This window comes from Pseudoliparis swirei, chromosome 1 (assembly GCF_029220125.1).
Source record: "Pseudoliparis swirei isolate HS2019 ecotype Mariana Trench chromosome 1, NWPU_hadal_v1, whole genome shotgun sequence".
Classification (NCBI taxonomy): Eukaryota; Metazoa; Chordata; class Actinopteri; order Perciformes; family Liparidae; genus Pseudoliparis; species Pseudoliparis swirei.
Window position 1 is genome coordinate 8,503,759 of NC_079388.1, and position 20,036 is coordinate 8,523,794.

The 20,036-nt window shown below is 45.8% G+C and overlaps 1 protein-coding gene across 9 annotated transcripts in view; it reads right to left on the minus strand.

Moving 5' to 3' along the window:
* akap9 (A kinase (PRKA) anchor protein 9) overlaps positions 1–20,036 on the minus strand; it is a 57,680-nt gene that overhangs the window by 5,862 nt on the left and 31,782 nt on the right. For 4 of the 9 annotated variants that reach the window (XM_056413872.1, XM_056413549.1, XM_056413628.1 and 1 more), the window contains 21 exons: positions 16,599–16,761; positions 14,391–14,485; positions 13,251–13,368; positions 12,324–12,362; positions 11,187–11,419; positions 10,033–10,152; positions 8,584–8,604; positions 7,404–7,580; positions 6,752–6,856; positions 6,344–6,496; positions 5,490–5,576; positions 4,024–5,046; positions 3,563–3,682; positions 3,434–3,478; positions 3,210–3,350; positions 2,580–2,624; positions 1,676–2,479; positions 1,230–1,281; positions 741–862; positions 430–618; positions 142–309 (listed from right to left, as the gene is read on the minus strand). In XM_056413872.1, the coding sequence (XP_056269847.1) occupies positions 142–309; positions 430–618; positions 741–862; positions 1,230–1,281; positions 1,676–2,479; positions 2,580–2,624; positions 3,210–3,350; positions 3,434–3,478; positions 3,563–3,682; positions 4,024–5,046; positions 5,490–5,576; positions 6,344–6,496; positions 6,752–6,856; positions 7,404–7,580; positions 8,584–8,604; positions 10,033–10,152; positions 11,187–11,419; positions 12,324–12,362; positions 13,251–13,368; positions 14,391–14,485; positions 16,599–16,761 (4,020 nt within the window). The remainder of the gene's footprint in view (positions 1–141; positions 310–429; positions 619–740; positions 863–1,229; positions 1,282–1,675; positions 2,480–2,579; positions 2,625–3,209; positions 3,351–3,433; positions 3,479–3,562; positions 3,683–4,023; positions 5,047–5,489; positions 5,577–6,343; positions 6,497–6,751; positions 6,857–7,403; positions 7,581–8,583; positions 8,605–10,032; positions 10,153–11,186; positions 11,420–12,323; positions 12,363–13,250; positions 13,369–14,390; positions 14,486–16,598; positions 16,762–20,036) is intronic. The other 5 variants (XM_056413780.1, XM_056413701.1, XM_056413952.1 and 2 more) reach the window with 5 other exon arrangements.

Genomic DNA, 20,036 nt, shown 5'->3' on the forward strand with positions numbered 1-20,036 from the left:
ATAAATCACACTTTTACTACTACCACTACTTATGTGTGGTCCAAACCCCACAGAGTGCAATGAAAACAGTACATTGCCCAATAATGATGTGTTATAAAAAGGGGGGGGAAAAAAGAAAAGAAACAGCTTGTGGTTCTGGACCTGTTCAGCCAGCCTGTGCTCCAGCTGATTGAGGTGGATGATGGCGTCGCTGGTGTCCAGCAGGTCCAGCTGGCTGTACAGGGCGCTCTTCAACAGGCTGCGCTCCCTCATGAACACCTGCCGCACGGCGTCCAGCAGCTCCGCACGCCAGTCCACACCGCCAGACGTCTGCAGCGAGTCAGAGACGCGTAGATAAAGACGCGAGCGCACACGGAGGGCGACGAGGACAACCCGAGCTCTGACAAACAGGAAGCGGTGTTTCGTGAATCCCGGTGGGGGTTCGTCTACCTGCGCTTCTCTGTGCGTCTGCATCTGGGTGACGAGGCCTTTGAGAGACTCCACAGTGGCCAGTAAGGCGTCCCTCTCCTTCAGCCAGCCGGGGGCGTCGCTCTGGCTGCCCGGCTCGCCCTCGGGGAGAGGGAGCTCCGACAGAGAGAGCACCTGCATGCCCTCCTGGTGCACCTCGCGCAGCAACGTCTGAACACACAATCATGTTGTTGGATTTGACCCCATTTTTTTTCCATCACTGTAATTCTAAATTTTACAATCGTATCGTAACTATGTATTGATGAGCCCTAGGACAACGCTTCTAGTCGTACCTTGATCCGGTCGGGCAGTGGGTCGTCAGTCTCTCTCCTCGCGCCCTCTGGAGTCGACCTGAACTCCTGCTGCAAGTTTGGAAAGTCAAATCCAGTCCGCTGGCTGTAGTCTGAGCTGCTGTCTGCAGGTGAAAAACATTCCCTTTAAACAAGCTGCTGAAAAAGGCTTTTAGTATTCCCAACACGACGAGAAACGTGTAAAATGAACCACAGCAGCCATAACAAACTATTTTACGCATCTGAAATAAGGCAGAAATAACAGACGAGCAGACGACTCTCTCAGGACTATGCCGTCTATAGAACTCATAAAAAATATAGAAAATAGATTATTTCTGTAGGTTTTTTTTTAAAGCAAAATCTCAAAATGCTGGAGAAATAACAAAATGCTGGAGAAATAAGGGGGTGGGGTCATAATACTGGAATGAAACAGACTTAAACATTTGTAAACAGAGCCGTTGGTGTATTGTGCTGCTGTGACTCGCTTCTCACCGCTCGTGTAGCCGTCTTTGATCAGCGACGTCGGACGGTCTGGTCTGGTCGACTGGGCCGAGAGAAGATAAACATGATTCAGATCATATTTCACTCAACATGACCCTCATATGAAACTGCTTCAAAACACAGAACTACTGCTGGTTTATTGCAGCTAGCATTAATCAATTAGTTGTTCGACAGAAAAATAATCTCTCCATCAAGCGCAAAATATTTCCTGGTTTCAGCTTCTCAGCTACTTTTCCATATTTTGCATCAATGGTCATTGAGCATATCATTTGTTTTTTGACTGTTGGTTGGACAACATGAGCAATTTGAGGATTTGACTGAATACAGGTTGGGAATTTTACTAAATTTTCTGACATTTTATAGACCAAATGATTAATATATATATATGAATAAAATATTCATTAGTGCTGGGACCCAGCTGTTTCTCCTGCCCTCACCTCCGTGGAGCGCAGCTTGTCGATGAGCGCCTTGAGGGCCTTGCACTCGTCCTCCAGAGCCTGCGCGTCTCTGCGAAGGCTCTCGCTCTCTGAGATATGCCGAGCCTCCATGTCCAGGATCTCCGCCGCGTGGAGCTCCTGCATCTGTACGATCTTCTCCTGGAACTCTCCGATCACCTCCTCAAACTCGTCTTTGTTGGCGGACTCGCTCTCCGGGTCGGGCGTGCGGAGCGGTTCCGTCTGCGTGGACGAGTGCGTCAGCGCCACCTGTGGCTGCTCGGCGCCGCTGTTCGGACGAGAGCTGTGAGATCTGTTGGACGACTGGCTGGAGGGGGCGGAGCTTCTCCTGGAGATAGACGGTTTGTCTTTGGCGCCGCTTCCTTTAACAGACGGCTGTTTGCCTCCTTTCCTTTTCGGTTGGGCGGTGGAGGAGGAGGAGGAGATGGGCTGAGGAGAGGGAGATGGAGAACCTGAATCCACCGTCTTCATCCAGGCTGCTCGGACCTCCTGGAGCTCCTCTTGGAGCTTAGAGATGGAGAGCTCTCGGGCGTGGAGTTCCCTCTGCAGCTTCTCATTGTGCTGCCGCTGGCTGTTGAGCTCTTGTTTGGTGGTGTCCACATCCCGTCTCATCTCCTGGAGCTCCGCTTTGAGTTGAGAAATGGAAACTTCGCCGACTTGGAGGTCCTCCTGAAGTTTCTCATTATGCTTCCTGGAGATGTTGAGCTCCTCTTTGGTGGACGCCGCATCGTTTTTGACCTCCTGGAGAAGCTCCGTCATGTCGGCTCTGCTTTCTTCAGCTTGTACCTTGAGGGCGATTGGACAGGTGGTCAAAAACTACAGATACAGGCAAGTGGCACATCATCAGAAACAACAGGAAGATTAAGTGAAAACATTTCTGACTCACTTTAACAAGTTCTCCATTCAGGTGAGAAATGGTCATTTCCCGCTCCTTAAAAAACACAGTTGGATGTCATTAAAATGTGTTTAACCCTTGTGTTGCCTTCGGGTCATTTTGACCCGATACAATATTTAAAGAACGTACACACTTCTACTGTATATATGATAAGTGATATAATATTTGACTGAGTATGGATGAAACAAGAGTTGAGACACTTAAAGAATAGTTCAACATTTTGGGAAACATTTATTCCCTTTGAGAATTAGAAGAGGAGATTGATACCGATCGCAGACCTGTCAGTCAAACATGAAGCCATAGCATACGGGTTGGATTTGGACGTGTTGATTAGCTTGAGAGGCGTTTGGCTTTGGACAGAGCCGATGAGCCCTTCACTGTGTCCTGCATGCTAAGCTAAGCAACGGGTTTGACATTCACAGCACAGATACGAGTACTGATCATCATCTACTCAACAAAAAAATGAAAATGCCAAATATGCTTATTGACAAAAATGTCAAACTGTTAAATCTGTAACATGAGCTCAACTGAAAACCACTACGTTTGTGCAGAACTGAGGTTTCTACACTTGAACGTCACCGAGCACCCGCGACGGGATGGGATTGTTTTCGCTGCTCGTACCTGCAGCAGCTCCTGGAGCTTCTCCAAGCGCTCCCTGCAGCTGCTCAGCTCCTCTTTGGTGGCAGCTGCCTCCTTTTGGGCCTCCCTTAACTCCTGCTGAAGCTCAGACACGTTGGTCTCCTCAGGGCCGCCAGATGAAACCTAACGCCACATTTAGTTTCAATATTAGACAAGACTTTTTTGTTTATTAAAACAATGTAAACTGTGGTTTCAACTCTTCCTACCTTTTGAAGTTGGCCCTTTAGTCTCTCTATTGTCACCGTTTTGTCCTGGAGGAAAAGCACATGTGGGTCAGTCTCACCAAACATTGGAAACACTCGGATGGAGGAACACTCAGAGAGGCAGTCACACACCTGCAGCTCCTCCTGGAGTTGGCTGCAGCTCTGCTTGTAGCAGTCGAGCTGCTCTTTGGTGGCCGAGGCCTCGTCTCCGACCTCCTGCAACTCCTGAAGAAGCTCCGACGCAGCAGCCGGCTGACCACCAGGGAAAAAAAAGGTCAAAGATTCAAATGTATGAGAGCTGTGTTGGACGAGGGACAACAGATCAACGCCCGACAACTGATTACAATGACGGTTTTCACGGGTTAATCATTATTGAGGGTACAGAGATAATTCCAAAACAAATGCAACTGTAAAAACAAACTTCATTTCCTCATCTTCTAATTTAGATGAGAACATCGACAAAGCATAAAGACTGAAAACAGAAACGGGAGTAAACAACTGCACGACACACTTGGTGTTATGTGCCGGATATTTTCTCGACCGGGATCAACATATTGAGCCATTCCTCTCCGACTTAATGTCCAAACTCTTACCTCCACAGTCGGCAACGTCCTCTGGTGTGCCCGGGCCTTCATCTGACCGAGCAGATCCATCAGCACGACCAGCCTCCTCTCGTACTCCAGCACCTCCTCCTCAGAGCTGCAGAGCAGCTGCTTCTGGAGCTCCTGGTCTTTCTGCATCCCACCGAGTCCCACCTCCAGCTCCCGAAGCCTCTGGGTCAGGTGACCCGCCTTCCCCGTGGGAACTGGTCTCGTTTGACCGACTCCACCGAAATCCATTTGGGGAATACCAAAGTCACCAAAGTCGTAGATGTTTGACGGCACATGTGGCTCAGCGGGACTCTGGTGGTCCTGGTTGTCTTTGGGTCCTTGTGACTGCTGTTCCTGGAAGGCCTCCAGCGTGGCTTGGCTGACGAGAGCTGCAGCCAGTTTGTCCCTCAGATGTTCCTCCAGAGTAGAAACCCTCTGTTGGAGACCAGCTGCAGAGCTCTTCGTTTGCTCCACCAGGAGGAGACAGTGGCTTAACTCGCTGTCCTTTTCCCCGACCTCCACCTTGAGCTGCTGGATGCACAGGTCCAGCTCTTCCACTCTGGCTGTTGCACTCTGCTCTAAAGCTTTAACCTGAGCCTGCATGACCAAGAGGCCTGCCGTTTTCTCTCTGAGAGCATCTTCAAGCTCGCCCTCTGAGCCCTCCGTTTTGTCACTTTCAGCTAAAGCTTGTGCGTTCTCCTTCAGGTGCAGGTACGTCTCCAACAGCTGACTGTGCTTTGTTTTGAGAGTGTTGATCTCTTTGGTGGCCAGGTCCATTTTCTGCTTCAGCTCGTCGTATTCCTCTCGACTCGGCCCACATTCGGAGCTCTCCGCCGCCGCGTCCTCGTCTTCCTCGATGGCTTGCTTTGGCTCGATATTGGCCAGCTCCTGCTGAAGTCTGTCTATCACTGCATTCAGTTGGTCAAGCTCCTCCTCCTTATTCCTCTTCAGGCGCTCTTGTTCACTCCGATGGCACTCCACCTGGGACTCGAAGTCTTTAATCAACTCATCCCTGTTGTCAATTTCCTAAAGAGAAATATGCAGATATTCTTAAACCGTAAACATGTCAGATTTGAGGAGTCCATAGCTGTCCCGCTATTAGGATGAACCTCTGAGTCCCTTTTGAGCTTGGAGAGATTCTTTGGACCCAAGATAATGTATTTTTCCTTGGCATTTGCATTGTAAAGGTCTAAAATTTATCAAATTGTAAAAGCTCTTGAGAGACTCAGAGGTTTATAGTAAGCCACCTCACATGAGCAAATGATCACCTCACAAAAGACGATGGAGCTGTGGAATTACTTACAGAGACAAAATTAAACAAATACAACACAACAAAAAAACTATAAAAATGGAGCAGACCCAAATAAAAGCGAACACAAAGTCAGGAAACACACACACACACACTAATACAGAGCTATGCGTATTCGAAATAGACTTTGGCACCATTTCGTATACGCATATATCGTTACCTTGTTGTCAGAGGCTGCTCCCATGTGTTGGAGCTTAGTGATCTGTTCATTAAGAAGTGCTATTGCCCTGTCCTTCTCCTCCATCACCTTCAAAAGTTAGAGATTATAATGTGATGGCCGTCAATAAACACGTCACGCAAAAGTCCACTCAGTCCGTCTCGTGGTGGACGACTGAACGAACACCGGTGGAGTCAAGCAAGAAATGTGCTTGGCGGTCTGGCATGGCAGAGTCACGGGTAACAAAAAGTAAAAACTGAATATTATAATATTCATAATAATAACAAATCCTCTATTGATCCCAGTGGGGAAGTTCTTCTCTGCATTTGACCCATGCTTGGTAATTAAGGAGCAGTGGGCTGCAGTGAAGCGCCCGGGGACCAGCTGGGGGTTCAGTGTCTTGCTCAAGGGCACTTCAACATGCAACTATGGGGAGAGCGAGGATCAAACCGGCTACCTTGGGGTTTCAGGACGACCAGTCTCCCCATGAGCTACAGCCGACCCTAATAAATATAGCAACATGTCTTATATTCGGTGAAAAAGAATATTAATGTTATGTGGAAAAGTGGTGTTTGAGTTAAATTACAACGCTCCCGTTTACAACTGATTTTTAGTTGTGTGAATACAGACCTTGTGTTGTATTGTGCCGTTAAAATACACACTTACTAGGCAATGTCACACAGTCAACAGTCTTAAATTCACCAACAACGAGAGGTTCATCCGTTGCTTTTTAGGACAGGAAAATAAGGACTAATCATAAAATAACTGAAAATACAATAGTAAATATTTTACAATACGTGTCCAACATCTGTCTTATAATCACATAAAAATGTTTCTGCAGCAGAATGAATCTCTACCTGCAGCATGCTGTCCCTGGTTTCTAGATATTGCTGCTGGCTGCTGATCTCCTTCATCTGGATCTCCAGCTGCATGTGAAGCTGCTGCACCTCCTCGCTCTTGTTCTCCAGCTCCTCTCTGAACTGCTCCAGCTGCTCTTCCAGGTTACAGATCTGAGGCGACAGGTAAACACGACAAGCAATTCAGAGGAGACGCCGGACGACTAAAAAGTACATGCACACATATATATATATATAATAATCAGAAATGCAGATATCAAAGGATACGAGGCACATTTATATATTCATTGCATCTAGTTACAAAACACAATTCAAAACGAAAGGAGACAAACATTTCATTCGCAGTTTTTAGTCAGATTGAAATATGATCCAATTAAAAGTAATCTGTGCCTGATCAGCACACAGTACCTCTTTCTCCTTCCGCTCCAGAGCTTCCCTCTCCGTCTGTAAGTGAGCCTCCAGAGTGGCGTGTTGTTCCTCTGTGACAGACGCATGCTGCTTCTTTTGTTCAACCTGCACCGCGCGTGAGAACAAGAACGAGTTAGCGCAGCAGTAATGGATAACCGTCGCAGAAAGGCGCCAAGGAACAAACGCTTGTGATGAACAGAGTATCTAGACCGTGAGGCTCCAAAAGCGTCGTCCACATCGCGTCCTCTATCGGGCAACCGGAGCTCCGTTAGTGAGCCGAGCGGCGGCACAGAAGACACGAGCATCTCCTTCACTGCTCTTTTTGTTCACTCACAGCATCCCTTCACGAACAGTGGGGGGTTGAAAGGGGGGGGCGGGGGCTTCTTGACAGTTGCTAGCCATCACTCATCACCAGCAACACACTGGCGCGCGAGTGAAGTAGACCCACCCACACATTGTTCTCCCTCAGTGCATCCCAACCCTCCTCCTCCTCCTCCTCCTCGTCTACATCATCTCTCATGCACCCTCTGCCATTCTCCACAGCTATTGTTCAGACGGCCTTTTCTCTCTCTCGTCGTCCCTGAATCAGTCTCCTGCACATCCTTCATCTACAGTTTCCCCCCCCCCCCCGCCTGCCCCTTCCTTTCCTAACCTTCTCCAGGGACTCGGCGCTGGCCAGCAGGGCCTGCTCCAGCTCGCGGATGCGGCTCTCCAGCTTGTCAATCTCTTCGTCGCGCTCTCCCAACTCACGACGCATCTGCTCTGAGCTGAGCAGCAGCTCACTGCACCAATCCGCCTTCTCCTTTAGCTGGGTGGTCAGCTGGTCCACCTGGTTGTGTGTGTGTGAGTGAGAGTGAGTGAGCGTGAGAGAGAGAGAGAGAGAAAGAGGAGGGGGGGGTTTAATGCGAATCGCTCTCAGACACCACTCGCTATCGCATAGCTGGTACATGTACAGCTAGCTGGGAGGTCAGCTGATCCACCTGAGAAAGGAGGGGGCCGAGAGCAAAAAGAGGTGCAGGGACAGAGAGACTTCATTCAGGGGGACACAAACCACAGAGCAGCCAGGAGGACGGCTGGCAGGGAACTGATCCATCTGTGAGACGGGAAAACATCAGCAGCTCAATGAAGGGAGGAAGGAGGAGGAAGTGTGGTGTCAGAACTGGGAGATACACCTATATCTAGATGGTAGATACAACTTGATTAAACAAGAGAATAATGCAGTTTCATAAACGACTGACTGACTTTTTATCCTGCCGTTTCAGAAATACATCTCTCGGGATGTTATGACATGAAAAAGAAACGGATGAAATGCACCTGTTCACTCGCAGCCCTTCATTAAATATGAACTGACTAGAGACTAGGATGGACTCTTCATGAGTAAATCAGCTCGGAATGGTTGATTTATATTTAGCGTAACATTCATTTGTGGATGGATTTAGGTCAACTCAAGTGGGTTTATATATCCAAGTAATTGGTTGAAATGTCTCTATTTCACTCCCATGTCCAGTGTGAAAAATGTGGGGTGTATTTATAATCCAAAGGCAAGGCTCTTTAGGGAGGGTACCTTTACATTTGTTCCCCCCACTGCTGTTGAGTTTTATGCTGGATATTGAAAAGGGAGAAACAAACAGGAAGGAGGAAGGAGCAGAGTGAGAGAGGACAAGGCTTTGAAGACATGAAGACAAACACAGGGGGATCAAACTGGAGAGAGGAGGAGGAGGAGCAAAAGGAAGAGAGATGGGCAGGCCATTAATTGCTAGAGGGTTGGGCGGGATTACTAAAATGCACTAAATGCTCTCTGGGGGGATTCTACGTGCATCTAGAAGCAATACCTTAGAGGTTACTCCATCCACCTGTAATAGCCACGGGAGAGAAAAGGCACACAGGATCAGCGGATGGACAGTTAAAGGGCAAGAGGGAGAAGCAAAAGCACTCAGTGATAAAACAATGTGTCAGAAGTCTCTGGAAATGATTGCGGGGTTATCTCTGGGCTGAGCTTAAAGCAGGACTGATGTAGAATGTTATGTTATAAACCCAAGGAACTGAACTAACGTGTCGCTAAAGCGTAGCATTCATCAAAGCTGCAGTTATACATTTTATAAGTCTTTATCACATTTAGGAGGAATCAAACTGGTGAGACTGCCTTAAGGCTAACAAGCAGCAGGGATGACGCGTGTCACTTCAGTTATAAAGCCATAAAGGAAAGAACAGGAAACATTATGAGATCCCTGAGCATCAACATCATTGTCCCCTCGTTAAATAGCCGACTCATCTTGTCAAATAAAAGTATTTTTCTCCTCGTCTTAAGAAGTGAACTGGAGGCTACCCTGGGAGTGGATGAAAAATGACTGAATGACCAAATCAAATAAACATTAAGGTTAAAACTGCGGGGATGAACGAGGCTGATGCACAAAAAGAAATGTCATATTGCAATTTGGTGAGTACTTAAAAAAAGGCACGTTAACACTTCTGTTACTGTCAGAAAGAGACAATGTGGCAATCAAAATTGAGGGCAGTTCAAAACAGGACCAAATGCCAGAAGTTACACCGATCGGCACTTCGATAGCTGTGGGAATAAAAGATTGTAAAAGAGTATCTGCGAAAACTTTTAAGCAGAAAACAGCAGCTGGAAATTAAGTTGATAAATAAATAAATATATATATATATACACAGAGTACATATATATGAATAAATATATAAATAAAATAAATATATATATATAAATAAGATACGAGAGAGAGAGACAAAACAGTGAAGTTGTGGGCTGTGAAACCAAAAGAATTAGCCAAACAACTGAAAACACTCCATAGAGTGAGAGGACGATAAGTCTCTGTGGGTTCGACACCTTTCTCATTACACATCTTCACTCGCGCCGTCGTCAATATAAACATGTAATCACTTGAATTTAGCCTGAGAACATTGCACGCAGTTGGTGTCCTGGCACGAGTCTTCGCTTCTCAGGGGTTACGTTATATGATACATTACATTTGGAGTGTAACAAGACAGCGATTAACTTAAGCTATTCTCATCACTTCCACTGTATTGTGTGTTTAACAATAGCGTGAATAAAACCCACTGTTACGCGAGTTAAAAAAGACAACACAAGGACAAACGTCCCGCTCCCTCTCTCGTCTGCGAGACACTCCCACTTCTTGGTGTCATTTGTGAGCAGGTAATTCCACCGGCTCTATTGTTCTGCTCGCCGCTCGTAACCACGACGACAGTGTGGTGTTCACAACATAAGCGTCTCCAGTAATGCCTGGTCGTCTGGCGCCGGTTACCTCTTTGTTTCTCAGCTCGGCTCCGGCCTGCAGCTTCTGAGGATTCTTCAGCTGTTGTTCCAGTTTCTGGATCTCCTGCTGGAAGAAATCCCTCTCGTGTTCTCGGTCCACGGCTTGTTCCTGGACACCAACATGGAGACAGGAGCGTGACGATGTTGAATCACATATTCAATACGGGCTCGCCTCTTTTGCAAGGACAAGTTCACCTGTTGAGAAAATGGTTTCTTTTCCCACAAACTGCTCGATATACATCTTATTCATCGAAGTCTCAGAGCAAATGTCTACGAGCTGAATTTAGTTGAGAGGATACACAAGTGTTCTGGATGTTCTGTGTGGATTGATGAGGTAAGCACTGACATACAGAACGGTTGTCGTCTTTGTTCACATGAGTAACAGTCAGGAAGTCACTTAAACGTAGACGCATGGGGCAACACATCAAGTTTATAACAATTCATTTTCTAACCTCGAATTTAGATGATTTAATCAATCTCATGTATTCTGGAGTTTTTTTAATTACGACGTACTAAACAGACAAACTTGTTGCACTAAAGTTGTCAAAATTAGAAACACAAATTAAATCAAGTTATTTTTCATTGCTGCACACAACAGAAAAAACAAGACGATGATGAAGAATTGTTAAAAAATAATCGAATTACGTTTACAAATGTGCCGGCTTCATATCCGTGTGTGCAACCAACACAACAATAGAGGGAATCTGCCCTCAAACCACATCGACACAAATCACGTGCCGACTCCTAGCCAAGTTACCCAATTATGATGATGGGAACATACTCATTAGACACAGAGATACACACACAGAGACACAGAGATACACACACAGAGACACACACAGAGACATTTGGTTGCATTTGCAAAACTGTAAATACCCTTTTACTTTAAAAGAGGTGTTTGATATATATATATATATATATTAATAATAAGGATAATTAACTGAATGTAGATCCGAAAAAGTGAACTTAAGGGTTTGGATCAAAGTTTTTGTACATTTTCTGCCAGTCGACCAATTATTTTATCTCCAATGAGAACTGCTATAGGAAGTTCATGCCCAAATAAGGAATTACATATTAAAATGGTGGCACTGACATGAGAGCATCCATCATTTTGAATTTTGAGTCGAAGTCAAAGTCACTCACGTCGAGGAACCTCCGGTTCTTGTCCAGCTGCTTCTCCAGAGCTTGGACCTGCTGGCGGAGGTCTCCGCTCTCGGAGCTCTGATCCTGCTCCAGCTCGATCACCCTGTTGACCTGCTCCTCAAGCTCCGCCTCCAGCAGCTTCACCTGATTCAGGAGGTCGGTGTTCTCCTTCTCCGCCTGACGCTGGACCTCCACCTTTTCTTTCATCAGCTTCTCCGTCTCCTCCAGAAGGTCTACACATCAATACAGCGGAGGGCGGAGGGCAAGTTAGGAATCGCCGCCTGTCGACTCCAGGTGGCGGACTTCACATCAAGACTCATGAGCTTTGATTTCAGTGACAAACAGGATGCCGAGACGGAGCTGCTGAAGAGTCTGATGCGTGAGCCGTGACTTTAGCTTGAATAGTTTGTTGCCATGTTGTTATAAAGTGATCAACTTCTTTCTTTGAATTGTTCCAATGGTACACATCGCGGTCACTTTGACAGAATACATGGCTGCCATCAGACTCTTCCAACACCTCCGTCTACTTCCCAACATAGCGCCCGGTACAGAAGATGATTCCCCGCCATCGACGCCTCTTTGGCCTTCCGTGTGCCACCAGTGATCAACCCACAGCGGTTTACCCAGGATTGAACCCCGCAGGATTAATGCAAAAAGTAACAAGATGAGAGTGCAGATGGCAGAACAAACAGGTGGAAAGCCCAGACATTGAGAAGTCCATGCCCGATGCTCATGTACAGGCAGGAGAGGGACTTCCTGAACGGCCAATCATCTCACGCAAAGAAATGCTGGAAGCACAGCATCTAAAATATGCATAACAATTGAAAAAAGATGATTGAAAGTTCTGGAATAATAATGACTGCGGATAAGTGTCTGACGATTACTTTCATTTCGTCATGCTTAAATGAGCGCGAACATCGACGGATGGATCGGGACAAAAATCAATCAAAATGAAAAGCTGAAGCAAAGGTTAGTGATCGAAGTGAGTGAGTGTGTGAGCCCATAGCAAGCGAGCGCCAAGCATTGTCGGTGAGTTGCAGCACTAGGATTAAAGAGGTGTCCCTCCACTCAGATACAGGAGACACGTATAGAGAACATACAGTAGATACGACTGAGCCATGCTCAAAGTGGACACACCTGCTTCAGGTGCTGCAACCATTACAGCTTCAACTAGGCCTACGGGAGAATAAGAAAGAACAGGAATGTAACATGCTCTGGTTGTGGGTCATAAACAGGAAAACTCTGAAGTAAAGAATAGCAGAGGAGAGAGGAGAGAGGACGCAGCGCTTGTGTCCGTTTCACAGTAGGAGGTTAATGCTGGAGGAAGGATGCTGTGAAAGGAAAAGCTTCTGAAACCGCCCTCTTGGTTTAGACCCTTGAAGACAGAATACTCACCATTTTATCAGAATGTACTCATGGGATACCTTTTTCATAATACAGGAGTTATCATGTGAATTAGCAGATACAGTTATCAAGCTTCATGTGTATGAGCACTTTTAGGAAAATACCTGTAAATGACCTTTCAAAAGGCATTTCATTTTTTTTTTTAAATACATTTTTCTTTTCTTTTTTTAACGAAGTTATGTCTCATATTGCCTTGTTATCAGTTCCATGAAGCCACAGCAACACAAAAACTGCTAAATAAATACAGTTGAGTCTTTGACTGGAAGCAGAAGAGGAGCTGAAACAGTGACCGCTGCATGTTACACAAACCGACTCCATATCTCACCCCATATAAAGCTGCGCCCTATAATTCAAAACTTCATGTTCTAATTTACGTGGATCCCTTTTTGATTAATCGTACCAAACAAACTGCTCCTTGAAACCTGAGCCTCGATAACAGAGAATGAAAAACTTTTATAAAAAGAGGGGACATTTTGTAATCTCGTCTTCACATTTAAGATACGATTTCTACAAAGCGATTATGTTCACAAAATCTGACCTATTTTTAATGTTCAGGCCATCTTATAATAAATAAATAAATGTCCTAATAATGATGAATTCCTGTCAGAGGTTTATGAAAACTCTGTATATATTTATACGAGGGAGTTCTGGGATACGTACGGAGCTCGCGGGGCCCGGCGTGCTCCCTCATGGCGTCTTGTTGCCGCGTCAACAGCTCCCGCTCGTCCTGCATCTGAAGCCTCTCCTGCTCCAACTCGTGCAGCCGGCTGCCTGTCACCTGCAGGAAATGACATTCAGTTACAGACGGGCACTAAACTCTCATACATATGATGACTAGGCAACAGCTCGCGACAGTTCTTGGTATTTTAAGGACTGCTGTCGGCCCGAAATTAAGCTTTTGCTTTTTATTAAACGGCCATGAAGTTTGGCAATACCAATGTTTAGCGGGTGGATTTTTTTCGGGGGATGGGCTCTGCCATCTACTCTTCAACAGAAGTTAACCGGACATGTTTCCATCTTGCAGCAGGTTTTAGTTGAACATGTTTGACTTTCTATCTGGAAGCTGTACAGTATTCGGTTGGGATCCTCCACCATGACGTCATCTTAGTCTCATGTTTTTGTTTCTGAGACACGGAGTACTTCTCAAAGAAGAAAGCCAGCCACATCCACAAAGACATCACACACCCGGGGCTCTCCGTTTGTTCCACTGCCATCAGGAAGAAGACGTCCCGTCTTGTTGTTTTGACCTGTTGCTGCTGTACCGACTGATGAGTCGCCAACTTAATTTCTTTGTATGTTTTTACAATGACAATAAACATCCTTACTTTACCGTACCTCCTACCGAGCCAATCAGCTTAATTTGAGCTCCCCTTTATGATGTAATGGGTTTCTAATGGGCTGATAATCATTGGCTCATTGCATATCTACATTTTGCTACACATTTTTTGAACAGGATTTTTTCACAATAATACAAATACTGAATGTCAACACACTCACTGTAGCCTGAATGTACACATTAAGTATCTTCTGGCAGATATTTGAACTAGCTGTGCCTCATGTGAATGGGCCTGCACTGGAGTGTCAAGATAATACAAATAAATTGACCTTAAAAAGTGACAGCTGCCTCTCGGGACTACGGATGAAAAATAGTCTCTTGGCTAACTGGAACATTTACAGAAATGTTTTTATTAATGTGCACTGTCCCTTATCAAATACACCAAAGTAAAAAATCGTCAAGTCTTGTGCTGAAAAAGAAAAAGGTAACCATGTTTCCTCATCTCTGCAGCTGGAGGGCCTCACCTGCAGCTCTTGATCGAGGTTCAGCTGGAGCTCTTCCTTCTGACGCAACTGCTCCTCCAACCCGGCTCGTTCCCCCGTGTAGCCGTCAATCAGACCTGAATGTGGATGAAGCCGGAGGCAGAGCGTTAAAAAGAGGGCCCTGGAAGAGAAACCTAGAACTCTCCTTTTCTTCAATTTATGGCACCTTTCTCACCTGCTCAAATTAAGAGGAATTACTTTGAGTCTCGAGTCTAGCTTCAGTGGCACACACACACACACACACACACACACACACACACACAGATAAACCGAGCACTTAACACCAGGATACAAAATCCAAGGTTACCAACACCCTGGCAAAAAAAAAGACACAAAAAAAGATACATAAACATTGAGGCCCACACACTGGCCTCCAAAAGCAGAGAGGAACACTAGTGGGCATGTCTGACCCAGTTTGCTTGACATGAAGTACAACACTGAGCTGTAAACACAGTGAAGTGCAATCATTACTGTACTCTGTCACAGGTCAGCAAGCATCACGCACCAGGACGGCATTCAACTCATACGCACACCAACAGACTCATGAGAAACCGTTGATGCATTTACTGCAACTTCCATGTAGAATGAGACCAGTAAAAAAAAAAGGTGGAATTCATAAATGTTGTGCCTGGATTCTTCTTTGCAGCTCATACCGGCTCAGTGAGTCATCTCAAGCTAAGAGAGAGGCAGAAGGGGAATGTCATAACTAGATGATCAGATCACTTTACACAACGCTGTGTGTACACTTTGACTAAGGAGGGACCCCTCTACGACACTCGGCTGTCAGATGCACATGATTAATACGCAGATCGGGAATCTGTAAGTCATTTACTCTGCAACATTATAATTCCACATTTTCATATTGCCCAATCAAACTCTTACCCCTTGTTAAAACATAACAAAAGCCCTTTCATCCTTTTCCCCGGTCATATAATATGTTCAATGAATCGGGGAAGAGGATCTTTTTCCCTGGTTGAGCCAATGTCTTATTCAAAACCAGTTTGAAAAAGGCCACACCCCGAACTTTTCCGGCGCAGTGCATCCACACAATAGGAGGAACACACAGGTTTAGCAGATTCTAAGCACTCCCTGAAAGTCAATGAAGACACATGCCACATGACCCGAGGGTCACAGAGGCTCTTTTCCATGAAATGATAGTGTGGGGAGCCGCATGTAACAGATTAGTAGAGCAACAGAACATATTTTAATCATAATAAAATAAGATACTTTGCTGCTTTATACATTAGAAGAGTAATAGTTAGTTGTCGTCCTGCTCTATACGATGTTGTTCACACAGCTTGACACATTGTCTTCCTCTTTGCTAATCTATCCTGGATGAACTTTTTATGACAGCAAATATTTGCCGTTCTTTGGCACCTCTATAGGATTACAGAAGACAAACATCATAACAGGATACGACTACAGATGATATACCATTAGTACAAGCGACACACTCACCATTGTTCAGTCTGTACACAGAGCCAGAAACAAAGAAAGGACTGTTGTAGACTACTTTTGTCCAATTGAGAGAGAGACCTATGGTCAGCTGAGTCGACGAGTGAGAGAGAGAGAGGGGATGTGGTTGGACCAGCTGGTTCTGACATGGATGGGACATCGAGTTCCCCCAATAGGATTTCTCACAGCGCTTAAAGTGGTGACAACAACTGGCCACCGGCTTCCCCCGGTGATGCAAGATTAATCAAGGTTAAAGATCCTCACACCTCCGTAAACGAGCCCTCCTTGTTTAGTTGTCACACACGCAATCAGACATCAAAAAACACAAATCACAGTGGCTGACAAACGGAAATGACCATTTGTCGATTTCTCACCACAGATGGCTCACACTCCTTTTACTCTCCCTTTCAAACAGCTGATCCCATCACTCTCTGCAACACCCTCCCCCAAACAGATGCACAGATGCTTTTCCACTACAGTTCCTCCTCATGCTCTCGGTTTTCTGTAACCACTGACATACAGACACACATTGACACGTCGTCCATTAAGAGTCCACAGAGAAGCAGCGAGCGCCTCATTTCTCCTACAAGGAGGCTGCATGAAGAAGAGGGTTTGAAGAAGGTGCAAACCGTTTGATCTGAGCTATGTTTGATCCACAGCCCAGAGAAACTCGTATTTATCGAGTGCCGACTCCTAAAAGGTTGATGTAAAAAAGGAGAATTCAGAGGAACTCACCCTCAGCGTGGTGCAGTTCCAGAGCCAGCTGCTCGCGGGCCTGGGCCTCCTCCGACAACCTCTCCTGCAGCTCCTCCTGCTTCTGCAGCAGCTCGCTAATCTCCTTGTTGTGGCGGAAGGATTCCCGCATCAGCTCCGTCTGGGTCAGCCGGGCATGTTCCAGCTGAGCGGGGAAGAGGAGAGACGAAGAGTTGGGACGTTATTAAGTGAGCTGAGAAGAACCAACATTGGAAAGGAATCGTTTTCCACCAATTTTACATATGAAGATCAATTTACTCGTTGCAAGACAACCGCTCAGCCAGTGAAGACAGCTGGGTGATGTTTTTAGTCGGTGTTACAGATTGGAGGATCTAAAGAAAGACTTGTGGGATGTGTGGGATAATACAGTATTTCTGATTGACAAACATCAGAACTAAAAGTCATGATCTGCCAGCCTTTGACCAATATTTTATATATTGGCATTTAAAAAGTCCCTCAACTTAATTGAAGTTATTTTAAATCGTGATCCCCCTTAGCAATGGAGCTGGGCCATCATTTCACTCACGCACCGTTTTCAGCCAAAATTCTATATTAGCAATAAATAACATCAAAATCAAACAAATTAAGTTTCTGAAATTCTTGTTTGACATATAAAACGTTGAGTCTCGTGTAGTTCATAACAAGGTACCACAGTTCATAGATCTCGATATTCATTTGATCATTTTACCCATAACATACATTTACCAGAACAAATCTTTTTAATCAAGGTATTTATTCAACCTCTTCCTGTGAAAACAAACACATTTTGCCTACTTAAATAGACGATCTAGATTTATCCCAGACAGACTGCACAGGCCTCAGACTAAAGGGAAACGTATACTAAAGTCAATAACTGAGGTTATGTGCAGATGTATAATGCGCTGAGATAATAATATCACAATTGTTTATTGACTTTTGGGTCAGGTGACAGGAGGCAGCTTTTCTGTGTGCTACAGCTCTGAAATGATCATGCAATAAGCCGTGTGCACGCTCACATTCATCCCACAGCCACTTTCCATAGAGCACATCTATCCGAGCAAAGGTCTGATTGTATAATTTTATGGTAAGCAGGAAGTGGTGACGTGACCCAGACTGATAACGGTAATAATCCTTCACCTAACACTTCATAAAGCAGCACAGAAAGAGCTGATGTGCCCCTCCGTGGAGAGGCATTTAACTTGAAATCAAATAAACAGGCTGTGGGAAGAGGAAACTTACTGTATACGGAGGAGTGGGCAGGGAGATTTTGGAGATGACTTTAAGGAGGTGGCCATTCTTCCAGTGATTGATATGTGAGATTTGCGTGTGTACCACCACGGCGTTTTTGTCATTCAAGATGCTGCACAGTGGGAAAGGTCGGGGAAGGGGAACACGAGATTCCACCTCGTACACATCCTGGTCCTCCCCGTCCACCCACGTCTTGCTCTGCATGTCCGACTTCCAGTAAGAGCGGTACGAATCCATGGTGAAAGGTAAACGGGTGAAGGGACAACTTCCAACCTCAGTTTGTTATGTTCCAGATAATTTCCTGGAGTTTTCAAGCAAGGTTTCCATTTGTCATGACGCGTGGGTCTGAGCCGAGCAGCCGCACACGAGCATGAAGTCCAGTGGGGAGCGAAGCAGTGAGCAGCGTGGTGGGTCGCTCCGGGCAACAGTTTCGGTGTGTTTGCCCCACACACACACACAAGAAGAGTCAACAACAATCGGAGAGGTTGGCTTTCACGTCATCTTAATCACATGCTGCCCGGTGCAGGTAGAACAAGTCCCGGGTAAATATTGAAGAGAAATAATCATGCGGCAACGCTGTGTATTTTACCAACAGCACAAAGAGGATCCTCCTCGGCAGCAGGTGGAAGTCACTTCTTGGTCCCAAAGCTTTGATGGCGTTCCTGAACCCGACCGCAGGAGGTTTGAAACCGCACAGGGAAGCATTTCTTCTCTCCGTGTCGTCTTTGATGTTCACCAACTCTCTCACGCTGTTCTCTCTGACCTTCTTTCTTCAGAGTGAAACCATATCATGCCGCTCCGTAAAGCTCACCCCCCCCCACGCCTGCTCCGGTTTGCTCTAGTCTCTCTCTCTCTCTCTCTCTCTCTCTGGAGATTCATTAACAATACGATGACGCTGTAGCAACCCCGACCTGCAGCGAAGCCTCCCAGTGGCCCCTTCTGATTGTTCGGTCCGAGCGGCAGCCGGCCGAGGGTGGAATGACAGCGCTTGGGTCTCAAGTCTTTCCCGCTTTCCTTCCTACTTCCTTCCTTCTAAGATTGCTGTCATTCCGTCTCAACGCGTGCTATATTATTACTCACTGACGCCGGTCAGGAGAGCTCTTCTTACCCCAGGCAGGCCGGCGTCACTCCGTTACACTCACTTTGCCTCCGTCTACCCATGTGCTCGAAAAGATTCATTCAAATTCCAGACTTTCAGGGTTGTTTTCACCTGTCAAGAGAGAAGGGTTTTCCTTCCACTTCCTACATTGATCCCGAACAGCAGGAAACAGTTCAGCAGAAGTGGGAGGGAAGCAGGTGTGGCTTCAGTCATTAGAGCCAGTGAGCCAGGTAGATTTGCAAATAGATCACAGGCTCTTTCCATACACACACACACACACACAAACACAACCCACAGACGACATACGCCCTTTACACAAACAGTTGTCAAACTGGATTCAATCCCTGCGTAGACACAGAAAGAAGCAATTACGCTGTTCTGACAAGCTGCCTCCTGGTCCCAGCCACGTCTCCACTTGGCTAGTCAACCGTCATACTGACTGCACACAAACTATTTTCACATCACGCCGGCAGATAATGGGAATAGTGAGTGAGAAAACACCTTCCAGCGGCGAATAGCTTCCAGCCTTCATTGAACAAAAGATACTTCACATTCCTGACCGGCTTGTTGAATCAATCTCTGTTCAAGACGCGGCCACTCAGAGGAGAGTAATGTAGATGGGATCAATAGCAGCACGGAAAGCATCGAACAAACCATTAGGAGGCTTTGTTGATTACACGTTTATTGTGCCGTTAATGATGTGTACTTGGAGATGTATAATGATTATCAACTCTACAGTGGGCCTTCAAATGGGGCTGCAGATACAATGTAAGCAAAAGATTGCATCAACATATTATATATTTAGACTTTTGATGCTGGAACAGATTTATTTGATGATTGATTAATAACCAACATTTTTGCAGACTTTCACAAGTCACTGTCTGACTTGTGAAAGCTTCTGGAAGCAAGTAGCCATAACAACTGGATCTAATTGAGGTTTTATTTAATGTATTTAATATATGATATTAATATCAGTAGCCTTTAAAAATACCAAAATCATTCCATAGATCCAGTTCACCGTGCGCTGCAGATGGATGCTGGAACAACAGTGATGCTCGGCCTGCAATTTCTTTCAAGCTATGTTTAGATCGGCA